Source organism: Pan paniscus, chromosome 13 (genome assembly GCF_029289425.2).
Source record: "Pan paniscus chromosome 13, NHGRI_mPanPan1-v2.0_pri, whole genome shotgun sequence".
Taxonomy (NCBI): domain Eukaryota; kingdom Metazoa; phylum Chordata; class Mammalia; order Primates; family Hominidae; genus Pan; species Pan paniscus.
In genome coordinates this window covers 81255205-81273077 of record NC_073262.2, presented here as the reverse complement: position 1 = coordinate 81273077, position 17873 = coordinate 81255205, and the positions used below count along the sequence as shown (strand labels likewise).

The window sequence follows — 17873 nt, the reverse complement described above, 5'->3', positions numbered from 1 at the left end:
CTAAATAGATGATTATAAAACAACTTGGAAAGCTCTATTTCCATTTATTTTTATCTAAGTGAATTAAATGCACCCATATACTAGATTGCTGTTTCATGTATTCTTTTTTTAAAAACAACTAGGTGGTCCCACGTTCAGAAGGAAAAGTTCATACACTTACTCTGAGGGATGTAAAGTTAGAAGATGCTGGGGAAGTCCAACTAACAGCAAAAGATTTCAAAACTCACGCCAACCTCTTTGTGAAAGGTAATTACAAGGCTTATTTTAAAAACATGTATAAGGCAGAGGCTCATAAACAATGCCAACTCTCAATTATCTTTATATGATGAGTACTATAGATGTTTAAAATCAACCAAATAATCAAAAGTCTGATTTTACTTTTTAGCATAACAAAATAATTCACAGACTATCTTTTTAAAGAGCCGAAATTGACTAGCATAGGTTTTACTTCCTCCTTCCATCTCTATTGTTTTTATTGCACATCCTAGATTTTCAAAAGCCAGCTGGAAGAAGAATTATTATCAAGCTAGGTATCCATCACTTTATTAACCAAGAGTTGGCTGTTATTTCCTTAATGTTTCCTAGTTTTTAAAAATGATTTTCCTCTTGTCTGTACAAATAATGATAAAATATCATTTTTAGAGGAAAATGTCTGAGTGTAATCAAAACTTGAAAATAAAACTTAGGACAGAACAAAGCCCTGGAGATGGCAGGGGAAAGTTGAGAAGGTACCAAAACTCTTGGAGAAGGAAAGGAGTACCTTGGCTAATGAGTATGATTCTTTCAGAACCCCCAGTTGAATTCACTAAGCCTCTTGAGGACCAGACGGTCGAAGAGGGAGCCACTGCAGTGCTGGAGTGTGAAGTCTCCAGAGAAAATGCTAAGGTGAAATGGTTCAAAAATGGGACAGAAATCCTCAAAAGCAAGAAGTATGAAATTGTTGCTGATGGCAGGGTCAGAAAACTTGTTATACATGACTGTACCCCAGAGGATATTAAAACATACACTTGTGATGCTAAGGATTTTAAGACTTCCTGTAACCTGAATGTCGTGCGTAAGTATTCTTCTTACAAAGGACTTTTCATTTGCAATTCTTTAATAACAACAACAACAAAACAACACAACACTTTTTGCATGCCCTTCTTGGCCTAACTGCATTTCTTGGCAACTTCTAGTATTGACACTGACCTAACCTGATCCTTTATGTGTTTAAAGAAAAAAAGAAAAGAAAAGTCTTATTCTATGTCTGGTCTGATTAATGATGGAGCAATCACTTTTCCCTATGCTTCTTTTCTCTCACTGAGTAGTGAGTAGATGTGCTCTTTGTCTACATGGGGTCAGCCTACTGTATGGATATCCTGATATGGATGAGGAGAAACTGAATTTTAAAGATAAGTAGGGAGTCCTAATTTTAAAAACAAAGTAAAAGTGATTTCCATGTGGAAGGAAAATGAATTTTCAGGTGTGGGGAACAACTAGAAAATGAGCATGAAATTTCAGTCTGAATAGGAGCATACTAGACATCTGCTGTAATATGACAAAGCACATTCACATGATTCAATCTCTGAGAATAAGAATGGATAAGAAGATGGAGTGAGGCCCTGGATCTTTTGAGTCCTGGACTCTTTGAATGAAGAGAACTCTAATGGTTTTTAACATTACTTCTTCCTCTGGTGAAAAATGTAATGTCTTTTTTCAAAATGCCACATACTAGCTTATTTGTTTCATTCATTCCTTTGTCCAGTGATGACATTTTTCTGCATATTTTTGTGCAATATTTGTTTGTTTGGTTTGGTTGCTTCCCATCTGTCAACAGCTACAACCTAGTGACTCTGTGCTTCATGCATCTTGTACCATGTTTTTCTTACCACTTTGTGGTTGCTCTGCTCAAGCTTATGTCAAAGTAGCTTCTTGGGTCTCCTTCTTCACCTTGACATCTACCTTCATTCCAAGAAGGCTCAGCTGCAAGGAGCGTATTTTCAAACCTATTAGACAGCATTTGTCTCAGAATCTTATTGTTCAAGAATGGTCATCTTGGGAAGGACTCACAAGGAGCTCTGAAAGAAGGAAGGGCAAGGGGGCAGCTCCCTAATCCTATACACCAGCTGAATTAATTCTACAGATGAATGAAATAACAGATGTAAAATCCTAATCACCCTCCCATACAAAACACATTGCTTTATTGCACTAATAGATGTTATGCCTGACTTATATGTGACGTCTTCAAAGCTGATTTTTTTTAAAAGCTGAATATATGTTTCAATTACAGCCTCATGCCTCTTAGCCATACACAAGGCTGGCCATAGTGCTTCACGTGTTCTATCTTTGAATTCTGCTAATTTCTCAAAGATTGTGCTAAGTGCCTTAAATAAGACAATGTTTCTTTGCCACTGGTGTCTGAAGTTTCCTTTGACATTATCTTTCAAGTCTGGTGCAGTGCAAATGAAGATTTTTCCTCCAGCTGTTATTCAAAAGAACTGAGATGGCTCCCTAGTATATATACTGTACACACACACATGCACACTAGTTGAACATATAGAATGCCACGTAATTTTATGTCAACTAAAGAGATATCTAAAAAGCAAAGCATCATACCTGATGGGCAGCTTCAAGTGATTTCAAAGTCAGTTGTAGTCTATTAAGATGGAAAAGCCCTACAAAAGAGTCACTTTTTCTTAATGTATACTATGGTAATGTCAGAGTAAATTTCCAGAAACCTCATTTTGAATTCTGATGACATTCTCTTACAGCTCCTCATGTGGAATTCTTAAGACCACTCACCGACCTTCAAGTTAGAGAAAAAGAAATGGCTCGATTTGAGTGTGAACTTTCCCGAGAAAATGCTAAGGTCTGTGACTGTATACCTGTCATCTTATACTGTCAAATAACTTTATATTTACTTTTGGTCTAGCCAAACTGGAAAAAAAAAAGTTAGTCACAACTTCTCTGGTCACCACTTTACTTTTAAAGATAACTGTAGTATAAAATGTATTCTTGACTTTAATTGCTCTCTTTTTAGTATTATTAATTTACTATTACTTGAAAAACACTGGACTCACAATCAGGAGATTTAGATATTAGTTTGAACCATATGAAAGTGCTGTTTTCTTAGATCAGAAAAAGTCAAATATCAGCAATTATATTTCTTTCAACTAAGTACCTCCTGTTGCTATTAACTACCATTGGCAAGTTTCTTCAAGTCTGAGCCTTAGTTTACACATCCAAGAAGTTAGTCTGCATAATGTCTGAGGCTCACTATAGCTCTAAACTTATATGATCCCATTGTTTTTAATAACTGATAATAGTATCACAGCAGCTAACTTAACAGTAATTGGTAAGATTGTTCTTGCTTTTGGGGTTTGTTTATATTTGTGTCTGCCACCTTGGTTCTTCTTCACACTATGAAGTCTTGTTGGTTGCTTTCAGAAAAACTCAGGATCATAGTTTTTCTTAAGGACACCTGTGTGAAGGAACAACAAGAAAACTGATAATCTATTTATCTTAAATATAGGTTAAGTGGTTTAAAGATGGTGCTGAAATTAAAAAGGGCAAAAAATATGACATCATATCCAAGGGAGCAGTGCGCATTCTTGTCATCAACAAATGTCTACTGGATGATGAAGCTGAATATTCCTGTGAAGTAAGGACAGCGAGAACTTCTGGCATGCTGACAGTTCTGGGTAAGAGTAAAGTCATTCTTTGTGAAGTATATGTGTTGGGAAAAAGTAATAATTTCCAGCTTAACTCAATGTGGTTTTTGTTTTTTCAATGCTTGCAGAAGAAGAAGCTGTCTTTACCAAAAATCTTGCCAACATTGAAGTTAGTGAAACAGACACTATAAAACTGGTTTGTGAAGTCTCCAAACCTGGCGCAGAAGTGATTTGGTATAAAGGGGATGAGGAGATCATTGAAACAGGAAGATATGAAATACTGACTGAAGGACGGAAGAGAATCCTGGTCATTCAGAACGCTCACCTTGAGGATGCCGGCAACTACAACTGTCGACTCCCAAGCTCTCGAACCGATGGCAAAGTCAAAGTACATGGTATGAAAACTACAGTGAATAACCTTTTATTTCTAACAATTCACACTTGCTAGATTTAAAGTACAAAGACATATGTTTCTAATATCTTGTAACTTTTTCTTCCCAGAACTGGCTGCTGAATTTATCTCAAAGCCTCAAAACCTTGAAATACTTGAAGGAGAAAAGGCTGAATTTGTCTGCTCTATATCAAAAGAAAGCTTTCCAGTCCAGTGGAAGAGGGATGATAAGACACTTGAATCTGGAGATAAATATGACGTTATTGCTGATGGTAAAAAGAGGGTCCTAGTTGTGAAAGATGCCACATTACAAGATATGGGCACTTACGTCGTCATGGTAGGGGCCGCCAGAGCAGCAGCTCACTTGACAGTCATTGGTAAGTTTGTTCTTGCTTTTAGGGTTTTTTGTTTGTTTGTTTTGTATTTGTATTTACCACTTTGATCATTATTCATACTATAAAGTCTTGTCGGTTGCTTTCAGAAAAACTCAGGATCGTAGTTCCTCTTAAGGACACCCGGGTGAAGGAACAACAAGAAGTTGTCTTCAACTGTGAAGTCAATACTGAAGGTGCCAAAGCTAAATGGTTCAGAAATGAAGAAGCCATATTTGATAGTTCAAAATACATCATTCTCCAAAAAGACCTAGTCTACACCCTCAGAATTAGAGATGCACACTTAGATGACCAAGCCAACTATAATGTGTCTTTGACCAATCACAGAGGTGAAAATGTTAAAAGTGCAGCCAATCTAATAGTAGAAGGTAAGTAATTTATATACCACTAGAGATTTTTTCATCAGTTTCTATTATAAAAATAATTAAAATCAACATATTTTTCTCCTTTACAACAGAGGAAGACCTTAGGATTGTTGAGCCTCTTAAAGATATTGAAACAATGGAGAAGAAATCTGTCACATTCTGGTGCAAGGTGAATCGTCTCAATGTAACACTGAAGTGGACCAAAAATGGTGAAGAAGTGCCTTTTGACAACCGTGTCTCATACAGAGTTGATAAGTACAAGCACATGTTAACCATTAAAGACTGTGGCTTCCCAGATGAAGGTGAATACATCGTCACTGCTGGACAAGATAAATCTGTTGCTGAGCTTCTCATCATAGAAGCCCCGACAGAATTTGTGGAACACTTGGAAGATCAGACAGTCACTGAGTTCGATGACGCTGTCTTCTCCTGCCAGCTCTCCAGAGAGAAAGCCAATGTAAAATGGTACAGAAATGGGAGAGAAATCAAAGAAGGCAAAAAGTAAGCAAGATCTTTTTATTCTCTATTTCTGTAGCTATATATACACTTTTGACAATTTAGTGGCCATCATGCAAGCTAACTGATAATCCAATGTCTCCTTTAGATACAAATTTGAAAAAGATGGAAGTATACACAGACTCATTATAAAAGATTGCAGGCTGGATGATGAGTGTGAATATGCTTGCGGGGTAGAAGACAGGAAGTCTCGTGCTAGACTTTTTGTGGAAGGTACATATTAAGTGAAAAAACAATTCTAATGTTACCAATTTTTTAAAATCGTTAATCAAAATGTAAACATATTTGTATTTATTTCACATTTTCTTTCCAGAAATTCCTGTTGAGATCATCAGGCCTCCACAAGATATTCTTGAAGCCCCTGGTGCTGATGTTGTCTTTTTAGCAGAACTCAATAAAGATAAGGTGGAAGTCCAATGGCTAAGAAATAACATGGTTGTTGTCCAGGGTGATAAACACCAGATGATGAGTGAAGGAAAGATACATCGACTACAGATTTGTGATATTAAGCCCCGTGACCAGGGTGAATACAGATTTATTGCCAAAGACAAAGAAGCCAGAGCTAAGCTTGAACTGGCAGGTCAGTCCCTTTATTTTAAAATATCCTTCCAATATCACAGAGTTTAGATTTCAGATTTCACAGTTATTTAATGAGGTAATCCTTGTGAGGGTCTTTCATTTCTAGCAAGCCCTACCCACATGTTAACAACTCTAATTTTGCTCACAAAATTAGACAAAGTAATTTGTCTAATTTTGCTCACAAAATTAGACAAAGTAAGTGTCTTGAGTAAGAGGAAATTAATAGCAATAATCTTTACATGCCAGAGCCTTGGACAGTTGCTAGTACATGATGACTATTTATGAACTTAGGCTACAACTAAGCTATCACCCTGAGAGTCTTGGCAAATCTAAAGACGGTCTTATACTCTCCTACTTTACAAACCCCTGTGTGCCTTTTAGGTATGTTCTCATCCTGACCCAGGACATCCTTATACACTGTCCTTATGAAAAAGCCATTAGTGTACCTCTCATTCATAAGAAAAAAGTTTCTCTGATTTATTGAACTAAGTATGCAGTGCCTACTCTATCAAAAAACAAAACAAAACATGTTTTGCACTACACTGAGTCCTATGTTACTATTTTTGGCAAGGAATGCATGTCTTATGATTTTATGCCATTCTCAATCCTCTACTCTCCAATCTAATTTGCACACACAACAACAACAAAAAGCTATGAGAACTCTAAGCCACTTAGTTTTCTCTGCTATAAAGTTACTGTAGCTTACTTCCAAGGTTATGTAACCAATATTTTCTAATAAATGCATAATAACATGATGTAGCTTGGCTACGTTTAATAGTCGAAAGCATTCACATGTTATCTTTCTCACTAGCTGCACCAAAAATCAAGACAGCTGACCAAGACCTTGTGGTTGATGTTGGCAAGCCTCTGACAATGGTGGTGCCATATGATGCCTACCCCAAAGCAGAAGCTGAATGGTTTAAAGAAAATGAACCTTTATCTACAAAAACCATTGATACTACAGCTGAACAAACTTCTTTCAGAATTTTAGAAGCCAAGAAAGGAGACAAAGGGAGGTATAAAATTGTGCTTCAGAACAAACATGGAAAAGCAGAAGGATTCATCAATTTAAAAGTTATTGGTAAGCCCTTGGGTCTCTCAGACTTAACTGGCAAAGCACAATTTAAAAGCAAGACAGCACACTAAAAAAATTCCTTTATATGTGAATTTCAGATGTTCCTGGGCCAGTACGTAACTTAGAAGTGACAGAAACATTTGATGGTGAAGTGAGCCTTGCTTGGGAAGAACCTTTAACTGATGGTGGAAGCAAAATCATAGGTTACGTTGTTGAAAGACGTGACATTAAGAGAAAGACCTGGGTTCTGGCCACAGACCGTGCAGAGAGTTGTGAGTTTACTGTCACTGGTCTACAGAAAGGAGGAGTTGAGTACCTATTCCGTGTGAGTGCAAGAAACAGAGTTGGCACTGGTGAGCCAGTAGAAACTGACAATCCTGTAGAAGCAAGGAGTAAATATGGTAAGAAGTTTTAAGTAAATTCAAGTTAGCTTTTAAGTAAATTGCAGTCTTTGCCTTCATCATCGTTACCCCAAACTCATATTTTCTTCTTCTGTGGTGAAATCCAGATGTTCCAGGCCCTCCTTTGAATGTAACCATCACTGATGTGAATCGATTTGGTGTCTCACTGACATGGGAACCACCAGAGTATGATGGAGGTGCTGAGATCACAAACTACGTCATTGAATTAAGAGACAAGACTTCTATCAGGTGGGATACTGCCATGACTGTGAGAGCTGAAGACCTGTCTGCAACTGTTACTGATGTGGTAGAAGGACAGGAGTACAGTTTCCGAGTGAGAGCCCAAAATCGAATTGGAGTTGGAAAACCAAGTGCAGCCACACCCTTCGTCAAAGTTGCTGATCCAATTGGTAAGCCCATCAAAAAAGGGAAATAATTACTGCATGAAATCCAGATATTAGGCCTATCAATTAAAATAAATCAAGTTAAATGAAAGTTAATAAAAAGGTAGAATATCATAAAAATTTGGATAAAGTTTTAGAAACCCAGACTGTGCCTACTTTACTTAGTGAATTTGATAAATCTGTTATTTTAATGAGGATGATATAATTGATTACAACACTGTTTTCATAAATTGTCACTAACGTAAATGGTATGCTCCAACTCCTTCTTTTATTCCAGAGAGACCAAGTCCTCCTGTAAACCTAACTTCCTCAGATCAGACTCAGTCATCAGTTCAGCTCAAATGGGAACCTCCTCTGAAAGATGGAGGAAGCCCAATATTAGGCTATATAATTGAGCGATGCGAAGAAGGAAAAGATAATTGGATTCGTTGCAATATGAAACTTGTCCCTGAACTGACTTATAAGGTAGGTCATTTGCATATAAAAAAGAATATTCAGTGTGGATCATGGACATAACTGTATGTGTTTTTTACAAATATTAATTCATAATCGTAGGTTACCGGATTAGAAAAAGGAAATAAATATTTATATAGAGTATCTGCAGAAAATAAAGCTGGTGTTTCAGATCCATCTGAAATTCTTGGTCCTCTCACCGCTGACGATGCATTTGGTAAATAGATATTTTATTTTTAGATCGGGGAGTAGCACATAGCTACTTTGGGGCAACAGGGCCTTAAATATGGCACTGCAAACTCATTAACTTTTCTTCTTTGTAGTTGAACCAACAATGGATTTAAGTGCATTTAAAGATGGTCTGGAAGTTATTGTCCCAAATCCTATCACGATCCTGGTTCCAAGTACAGGCTATCCAAGGCCAACTGCAACCTGGTGTTTTGGAGATAAAGTACTAGAAACAGGGGACCGGGTGAAAATGAAGACCTTGTCTGCCTATGCCGAACTTGTCATTTCTCCAAGTGAACGTTCAGACAAGGGCATTTATACACTGAAATTAGAAAACCGTGTGAAAACAATTTCTGGGGAAATTGATGTCAATGTAATTGGTAAGGAACAAAACGTTTATCATCTAAGGTGATTTGGCAGTATTAACAAATATTAGTTCAGACTATTAACAGTGACTTGTGAGTGCATTTTTTTTCAGCTCGCCCAAGTGCACCCAAAGAATTGAAATTTGGTGATATAACCAAGGACTCAGTACATTTGACTTGGGAACCACCTGATGATGATGGAGGAAGTCCGTTAACTGGATACGTTGTTGAAAAACGAGAAGTCAGCCGGAAAACATGGACTAAAGTGAGTTTTGAGCAGCACTGCATCAACGCCAAAAATGAGAGTAGGGGAAATCCCAGAAGGTTGGGATGCCATACAAAAGTCTTATGTGCTACAACTTCTTACCTTTACCTCACTGAAAATGTATAAAAACTTTTTAAGAATGCATCGGTGCTAATGCTTCCTGAGGTAGCTCAACCAAGGATTGTATAATTTTAATTGTCTTGTCTTGTGAGCCTTACCAAATTTGTAATAAAAAAAAAAAATTCCCTACTGACTTGGTACCTGCTAAGTACCCAATATGTACCCATTAAGCTAGAAGTGGAAAGTAAATATTTATTTCCCTGGTGGTCACACTTCTTATTCCACTAGAATACCTTAGTTGACCTAATCAGCCATTATTTCCTTGTGTTTATATTAGTTACTATTCTTTACCCTGAATTAAAATCATATTTCTGATAAGCAAACTGGTAGAATCAACACCTCATTTGCCATCTTTTTTCATGTGTACAAACTATGAAGCAGTTTTTCTTATAGAGTCAAATATTATCATGTATCCTACTTTGCAGTTTTCCCTAATATGAAATTAATGTAAGAATAATCCCTAGCATTCAAAACAACTGCAGTTTGTATCCCTGGTCATGGTAAAAATCTTTTGAGTTGGCGAAAGGGCTTTTTGGAAATAACTGATTAACTGTATTTCTTTGTCCCAGGTTATGGACTTTGTGACTGATCTAGAATTCACAGTTCCTGATCTTGTTCAAGGAAAAGAGTACTTATTTAAAGTTTGTGCTCGTAACAAATGTGGCCCTGGAGAACCTGCATATGTTGATGAACCTGTAAATATGTCAACTCCTGCAAGTGAGTACATTCTTGATGATTTCTTACCTAATCTTGTTGCCTGTTTTTGCTTTTAGACCTAGAGTTGAAGTTATGGGGTAAGGCAGGGGTTGGCAATGTGAAGAGAACTGCATAGGTGGCCTGTGTAAGACTGATTCTCTCTTCCAAATGTTGTAGCGGTACCTGACCCACCAGAGAATGTTAAATGGAGAGATCGAACAGCCAATAGCATCTTCTTAACATGGGATCCACCTAAAAATGATGGTGGTTCGCGCATCAAAGGATATATAGTTGAAAGATGTCCACGTGGTTCTGATAAATGGGTTGCCTGTGGAGAACCTGTTGCAGAAACAAAGTAGGTTTTTAATTTGGCATGAGAGTAAATGTGTACTCCTAGTCACTAAAATGGGCTTTGTTGGGGAAAATTTTAATGTTTGTCTTTTTTCATTGAGAATCCTATGCTGCCGGTGTATCTGTCTGATTTTTAAAGGTGCTGCTGAATGTACTGCCTGCTCAGGGTTTTCATGACAGTATTGAAATGAAAATGTATTCAGTTATAGTGTTGAAGTAATCCAGGTTTAATTTAAACACTAGTATTATACCAGGGGTTTGAATTTTTGAAAGATTATGAGTACTACACAATGAAATGATTATCGACATCACAGTAAGACATCCTATTCTGTTTTCTGACAGAATGGAAGTGACAGGTCTTGAGGAAGGCAAATGGTATGCCTACCGCGTGAAGGCCTTAAACAGGCAGGGTGCTAGCAAACCAAGCAGACCCACAGAGGAAATCCAGGCTGTGGACACACAAGGTATCTATTTTTGATTTTTGTCTTATCAAATAGGCCTCTGACCTTAAATCTGCTTGAACTTGATAACATCATAAATAATCTTTTCCAATTCAGAGGCCCCAGAAATCTTCCTCGATGTGAAGCTCCTTGCTGGTCTCACTGTAAAAGCTGGGACCAAGATTGAACTTCCTGCCACCGTAACCGGAAAACCTGAACCTAAAATAACTTGGACAAAGGCTGATATGATTCTGAAGCAGGACAAAAGAATTACCATTGAAAATGTCCCTAAGAAATCCACAGTGACTATTGTTGATAGTAAGAGAAGTGACACTGGCACATACATCATTGAGGCTGTGAATGTGTGTGGCCGGGCCACTGCTGTGGTGGAAGTGAACGTCTTAGGTAAGGAAGGTTCTCATTTTAAAAGGGGATAAACTCTTTGCAGTTACTTTCTTGAAAGAAAAAAATTTAAAAAAATGGTGAACAATTTTTTTTTTCTGCATCTGTAATGCCATACACAGATAAACCCGGACCACCAGCTGCCTTTGACATCACAGATGTAACCAATGAGTCATGTCTTCTAACATGGAACCCACCACGCGATGATGGTGGATCTAAGATCACAAACTATGTTGTGGAGAGACGAGCAACTGATAGTGAAGTGTGGCACAAGCTCTCATCCACCGTCAAGGATACAAACTTCAAGGCCACCAAATTAATCCCCAATAAAGAGTACATCTTCAGAGTTGCTGCAGAAAACATGTATGGTGTTGGTGAACCAGTTCAGGCCTCTCCAATAACAGCCAAATATCAGTTTGGTAAGTTTCTCAATCAGCTGATAAAAAAAAAAGGATGCTTATGTCAAACTTGCATTTTGGTGTCATATTTATATACAGGACATATAACATTTTACACCATTATCCTGTCTATAGATCCACCTGGACCTCCAACTCGCCTAGAACCTTCTGATATCACTAAAGACGCAGTGACTCTCACATGGTGTGAGCCAGATGATGATGGCGGCAGCCCAATCACAGGATACTGGGTTGAAAGACTGGATCCTGATACAGATAAATGGGTTAGATGCAATAAGATGCCAGTAAAGGACACAACATACAGGTATGCTCAGAATCCCCATCAAGATGTTAAGATAGCAGTATATTCAAATGTTTACTCTGTAGTATTCCTTGGGATTACAGATGATTATATATTACTAAAAAAATTTTAAACTATTTTTACTCATATTTTCTATTACCTCATAATTTGAAAAATCATATAAATTCCATTGAAGGGCACATTTCTTAGTTTACTCTAAAATATTAACCTTCAGGAAGTTTCAAAGTGTTTGATCCCCCAGTATATTATGATAATGACCACTGTCATAGATATTATAATTAGATTGGTATGTTTGGCCCAGTCTAAAGTGTGCGGCAGTTAAAAAGCAATTTTTAATTTATATCGAAGTGCTTTTCAGTTAAATTTCCAAATCACCTTTTCACAATTTAAATAAATTAGTCTCTTCTGTGTAAAATAAACATAGGCTTCTTCTGCTTCTTACCATGATGATACACATGCACTTTGTTCCTAATTCAGAGTGAAAGGTCTCACTAATAAGAAAAAATACAGATTCCGTGTGTTGGCTGAAAATCTTGCTGGACCTGGAAAACCAAGCAAATCAACTGAACCAATCTTAATAAAGGATCCCATAGGTATTATTTATATAATTTTTGTGGTTATTTCGAAGCTCATCTGAACTCCTTTTTCACAAACCTAAACAATGATTTCATTGGCTTGCAGATCCTCCATGGCCCCCTGGAAAACCAACTGTAAAAGATGTAGGCAAAACATCAGTAAGGTTGAATTGGACAAAACCAGAACATGATGGAGGTGCAAAGATTGAGTCTTATGTCATTGAAATGCTGAAGACTGGAACAGATGAGTGGGTCAGAGTGGCGGAAGGGGTTCCCACCACTCAGCACTTGCTCCCAGGGCTCATGGAAGGACAGGAATACTCATTCCGAGTTAGAGCTGTGAATAAGGCTGGGGAAAGTGAACCCAGTGAACCCAGTGACCCTGTGCTTTGCCGGGAGAAGCTGTGTAAGTCACTCTTGATGTCTGGGATATATAAATTCTTCTAACATCTGCCTGTGAGCTACGATATGAGAAAATATGAAAAATTCATTACTATTATTTCCTCCTGGCTACATTACTTCTTAATGACTGCCTGCACTTTCAGACTGACTATTGGGTAATAAAAAAAAATGAATTTGTTTTCCTTCCTTCTTTTTCAGATCCTCCATCACCACCACGCTGGCTTGAAGTTATTAATATCACAAAAAATACAGCAGACCTAAAATGGACAGTTCCTGAGAAAGATGGAGGGTCCCCCATCACCAACTACATTGTGGAAAAGAGAGACGTCAGGCGAAAAGGCTGGCAAACAGTGGATACCACCGTCAAGGACACCAAGTGCACAGTCACCCCGCTGACTGAGGGCTCTTTATATGTGTTCCGAGTTGCTGCAGAAAATGCTATAGGACAAAGCGACTACACCGAAATTGAGGACTCTGTGCTGGCCAAAGACACCTTTAGTATGCTCTTGCACTTAATCTTTGTGACAATAAGTGCTCTCGCACTTAATTTTTGTGACAGGAGATTATCACCTTTCCTCTGGTTTTCCTAATCATTGATTATTTTGTTTTCAGCCACTCCTGGACCACCCTACGCCCTGGCAGTGGTTGACGTGACAAAACGACATGTTGACCTAAAGTGGGAGCCACCTAAAAATGATGGTGGAAGACCAATACAGAGGTAGAATTTGAATTAATTCATAAAGAATAACTTACACTTGGCTGCAAATTCTTAACTGTGTTTTTTCATTAATGCTAATGAAATGCTTTGTTGTTTCAATAGATATGTCATTGAGAAGAAAGAAAGGTTAGGTACCCGTTGGGTGAAAGCTGGAAAGACTGCAGGACCTGACTGTAACTTCAGAGTAACCGATGTCATCGAAGGAACAGAGGTCCAGTTTCAGGTTCGGGCTGAAAATGAAGCTGGAGTTGGCCACCCAAGTGAACCCACAGAAATCCTATCCATTGAAGATCCAACAAGTAAGTAGTGCTGATTATACACAAGATATTGTCTAGAACTTGATGAGACTGTGGATATGAATATTTCACTCTTTTCTCAGGTCCTCCCTCACCACCCCTTGACCTACATGTGACTGATGCTGGGAGAAAACACATTGCCATTGCTTGGAAGCCTCCAGAGAAAAATGGTGGAAGTCCTATCATAGGATACCATGTTGAAATGTGTCCAGTAGGCACTGAGAAATGGATGAGAGTTAATTCTCGCCCAATAAAGGACTTGAAATTCAAGGTTGAAGAAGGTGTTGTTCCTGACAAAGAATATGTCCTGAGAGTGAGAGCAGTCAATGCTATTGGTGTCAGCGAGCCATCTGAAATCTCTGAAAATGTGGTTGCCAAAGACCCAGACTGTAAGAGCACAAGGTCTTTTATAGTTAATAAAATACCCTTTATTCATGCATTGCATTTTGACATACTCTGTTTTTTGCTCTTTTGAATGATATCTTACAGGCAAGCCAACAATTGACCTGGAGACTCATGACATTATTGTTATTGAAGGTGAAAAGTTAAGCATTCCTGTTCCCTTCAGAGCTGTCCCAGTTCCAACTGTTAGTTGGCATAAAGATGGCAAAGAAGTTAAAGCAAGTGATAGATTAACAATGAAGAATGATCACATCTCTGCACACCTTGAAGTTCCCAAGAGTGTCCATGCAGATGCCGGAATTTATACCATTACACTGGAGAATAAGCTCGGCTCAGCAACAGCCTCAATCAATGTCAAAGTCATAGGTAATCATTCTTTGAAGAAAAACCAGACATTCTTCACATGTAGAGGAAATTAGTTAACTTTGCAGTGCTATTAATAATATAATTGGCTTCATGAACTGGCCACTTGTAAACTAAATGTCACTTCTGATTATGTCTTTCCATAGGAGAAGTAAAACAATTCTAAAGAGATGAAATCGCTAAACGCTTATTAGACTAATTTATACTAGTTTTAGTTAATTGCATGTGAAATACCAATTTAAATAACAGATATTAGCATACCCAAAGAATATTGAAATGACCACAATTTTTTAATTGTACAGCTTCACATTTTCCCATAGTGTTCTTAACCAGGGATAGTAACATTTTCTGCATTCCCCCCAGCCCTGCAAATAATGTCTGGAAATTTGTGGGGCCATTTTTGCTTGGCACACAGACTTGAGGTAGATACCACTGACATTTAGTAGTTGGGAGCCAAGGATGCTAAATGCTCTGCAGTGTGAATGACACTCCAGCACATCAAAGATTATCCTACCCAAAATACAGATAGATAGCCCCACTTAGAGACAAGTGCATTATTAAAATGCTGATTTTTCAGGATTACTAGAATAATTATCCATTTTTGTAATAGGCCTACCTGGACCATGCAAAGATATTAAAGCAAGTGACATTACCAAGAGTTCTTGTAAGTTAACTTGGGAACCTCCAGAATTTGATGGTGGAACCCCAATTCTTCATTATGTCCTGGAGCGCAGAGAAGCTGGGAGGAGAACATATATACCAGTCATGTCTGGTGAGAACAAACTGTCATGGACTGTGAAGGATCTCATACCAAATGGTGAATACTTCTTCCGTGTTAAAGCAGTCAACAAGGTTGGTGGAGGAGAATATATTGAACTGAAAAATCCAGTCATTGCTCAAGATCCAAAGCGTAAGTTTGGACATGGATGCACTATGGCTAAGAACTAATAAACCATAGTTTTGTTTTAAGAAGGTGGTTTTCCTGATACTAACATTTTTTTTCTTGTTCTTCAGAACCCCCTGATCCACCTGTAGATGTAGAGGTTCATAATCCTACAGTGGAGGCAATGACTATTACATGGAAGCCACCTTTGTATGATGGAGGGAGCAAGATAATGGGCTACATCATAGAGAAGATTGCTAAAGGTGAAGAAAGGTGGAAGAGATGCAATGAACACCTGGTACCAATCCTGACCTATACAGCAAAAGGACTTGAAGAGGGGAAAGAGTACCAATTCCGTGTGCGAGCAGAGAACGCCGCGGGTATTAGTGAACCTTCTCGGGCTACTCCTCCAACCAAAGCTGTAGATCCCATTGGTAAGTTTTGTTTCATGGAGTTGCCACTTTCCCATTTTGAAATAAATGAAAATAATGTTTTGTCAGTTATTTTCATCAGAATTGAAAACATGTATTGGTTATGATCATTATAGATGCCCCCAAAGTCATTCTGAGAACAAGCCTAGAAGTGAAACGAGGTGATGAAATAGCACTTGATGCAAGTATTTCTGGATCACCTTACCCAACTATTACATGGATAAAGGATGAAAATATTATTGTACCAGAGGAAATTAGGAAGCGTGCAGCACCCTTGGTTAGGAGAAGGAAGGGTGAAGTTCAAGAAGAAGAACCATTTGTCCTGCCTCTGACACAGCGTTTGAGTATTGACAACAGCAAAAAGGGAGAATCTGAGCTACGCGTCCGAGATTCTCTCCGACCTGACCATGGTCTGTATATGATCAAAGTTGAAAATGACCATGGTATTGCAAAAGCTCCTTGTACTGTCAGTGTGTTAGGTGAGTCATTAAAACTACACTTTCCAATGGAAAAAGGTTTTAGTAAAACATAAAAATAAAAAGTTTGGGAGAGAGTTAAAAGAAATGGGACATAGCTTCAGCAAGTTATCCTCAATCATATTTTATCTGCTGGCCATGTAAAAGAAATCACCTGATCTTGTTATTTATTAGCTAATGGAATACAAAGATAGATGTGGGAAAACCAGAAATCATGTCAGAGGAGCATGCTCACATTTATATTTTCCATAGCAACCCTTCCCACACAAATTTTTGATTACTGTTCTCTTCTGAAATATTAGATACACCGGGACCACCAATCAACTTTGTATTTGAAGATATCAGAAAGACCTCAGTCCTTTGTAAATGGGAACCACCCCTTGATGATGGTGGCAGTGAAATCATAAACTACACTTTGGAAAAGAAAGACAAGACAAAACCCGACTCAGAATGGATTGTTGTCACTTCAACACTTAGACATTGCAAATATTCAGTAACAAAACTGATTGAAGGAAAAGAGTACCTCTTCCGTGTAAGAGCTGAAAACAGATTTGGGCCAGGTCCACCATGTGTTTCAAAGCCACTTGTAGCTAAAGATCCATTTGGTAAGTTTCCTTTGGCATCTAAAGTTTGCCTTTTTACCATGTACTTTGGTATATAATTACTACAGCTTTTAAAATTGCATTTTTATGTCATATTGGGAAATTTACTTCAAATGTTATTTTTTTTATCAGGACCACCTGATGCACCAGATAAGCCCATTGTGGAAGATGTTACCAGCAACAGTATGCTAGTGAAATGGAATGAACCAAAAGATAATGGAAGCCCCATTTTGGGTTACTGGCTTGAAAAACGTGAAGTTAACAGTACACATTGGTCTCGTGTCAACAAAAGCCTTCTGAATGCCTTGAAAGCCAATGTAGATGGCTTATTAGAAGGACTCACCTATGTCTTCAGAGTATGTGCTGAAAATGCAGCTGGACCTGGAAAGTTCAGTCCACCTTCAGATCCCAAAACAGCACATGATCCAATCTGTAAGTAGTTCCTTAAGAAGAAGGTGGAGTAGAACAAGCTATTGTACATTTTAAAACCATCAGGGAGTTTGATTTGTCTATCTTCATTCATTCTAGCTCCTCCTGGGCCACCTATCCCAAGAGTCACTGACACAAGCTCTACAACTATTGAACTAGAATGGGAACCCCCAGCTTTCAATGGTGGTGGGGAAATTGTTGGCTATTTTGTTGATAAGCAGTTGGTTGGCACAAATGAATGGTCACGCTGCACAGAGAAGATGATCAAGGTCCGTCAGTACACCGTCAAAGAAATCCGAGAGGGTGCTGATTACAAACTTCGGGTGAGTGCTGTCAATGCCGCAGGGGAAGGACCGCCTGGAGAAACACAACCTGTTACTGTGGCTGAACCACAAGGTACTTAACGTTATTGGAATAAAATTATGGATATTTTCTCTATATGGGACTATTTTTTAATCTTTCATGGGCTAATGTGTGACTGTTCTC

The 17873-nt window shown here is 38.2% G+C and overlaps 1 protein-coding gene and 1 long non-coding RNA gene across 2 annotated transcripts in view; one reads left to right on the top strand and one right to left on the bottom strand.

Annotated features, from left to right (window-relative positions):
• Positions 1 to 17873, top strand: part of TTN (titin) — a 280746-nt gene that overhangs the window by 179838 nt on the left and 83035 nt on the right. The window contains exons 235-270 of the mRNA XM_063595464.1: positions 123 to 246; positions 788 to 1054; positions 2751 to 2848; positions 3512 to 3680; positions 3779 to 4045; positions 4152 to 4418; positions 4523 to 4801; positions 4891 to 5299; positions 5403 to 5527; positions 5628 to 5894; positions 6705 to 6974; positions 7067 to 7369; positions 7477 to 7779; positions 8051 to 8238; positions 8329 to 8443; positions 8550 to 8834; positions 8933 to 9084; positions 9774 to 9921; positions 10078 to 10255; positions 10594 to 10715; positions 10809 to 11096; positions 11216 to 11512; positions 11627 to 11813; positions 12288 to 12403; positions 12492 to 12791; positions 12986 to 13285; positions 13400 to 13505; positions 13608 to 13804; positions 13885 to 14190; positions 14291 to 14569; positions 15177 to 15476; positions 15581 to 15883; positions 15997 to 16359; positions 16659 to 16961; positions 17091 to 17390; positions 17487 to 17783. Of these exons, the coding sequence (XP_063451534.1) occupies positions 123 to 246; positions 788 to 1054; positions 2751 to 2848; positions 3512 to 3680; positions 3779 to 4045; positions 4152 to 4418; positions 4523 to 4801; positions 4891 to 5299; positions 5403 to 5527; positions 5628 to 5894; positions 6705 to 6974; positions 7067 to 7369; positions 7477 to 7779; positions 8051 to 8238; positions 8329 to 8443; positions 8550 to 8834; positions 8933 to 9084; positions 9774 to 9921; positions 10078 to 10255; positions 10594 to 10715; positions 10809 to 11096; positions 11216 to 11512; positions 11627 to 11813; positions 12288 to 12403; positions 12492 to 12791; positions 12986 to 13285; positions 13400 to 13505; positions 13608 to 13804; positions 13885 to 14190; positions 14291 to 14569; positions 15177 to 15476; positions 15581 to 15883; positions 15997 to 16359; positions 16659 to 16961; positions 17091 to 17390; positions 17487 to 17783 (8578 nt within the window). The remainder of the gene's footprint in view (positions 1 to 122; positions 247 to 787; positions 1055 to 2750; positions 2849 to 3511; positions 3681 to 3778; positions 4046 to 4151; positions 4419 to 4522; positions 4802 to 4890; positions 5300 to 5402; positions 5528 to 5627; positions 5895 to 6704; positions 6975 to 7066; positions 7370 to 7476; positions 7780 to 8050; positions 8239 to 8328; positions 8444 to 8549; positions 8835 to 8932; positions 9085 to 9773; positions 9922 to 10077; positions 10256 to 10593; positions 10716 to 10808; positions 11097 to 11215; positions 11513 to 11626; positions 11814 to 12287; positions 12404 to 12491; positions 12792 to 12985; positions 13286 to 13399; positions 13506 to 13607; positions 13805 to 13884; positions 14191 to 14290; positions 14570 to 15176; positions 15477 to 15580; positions 15884 to 15996; positions 16360 to 16658; positions 16962 to 17090; positions 17391 to 17486; positions 17784 to 17873) is intronic.
• On the bottom strand, positions 9396 to 11933 carry LOC134728738 (uncharacterized). Its single transcript, XR_010109513.1, has 2 exons — positions 10758 to 11933; positions 9396 to 10239 (listed from the first exon to the last, which is right to left on the bottom strand). It is a non-coding gene; the product is annotated as an uncharacterized LOC134728738 (long non-coding RNA).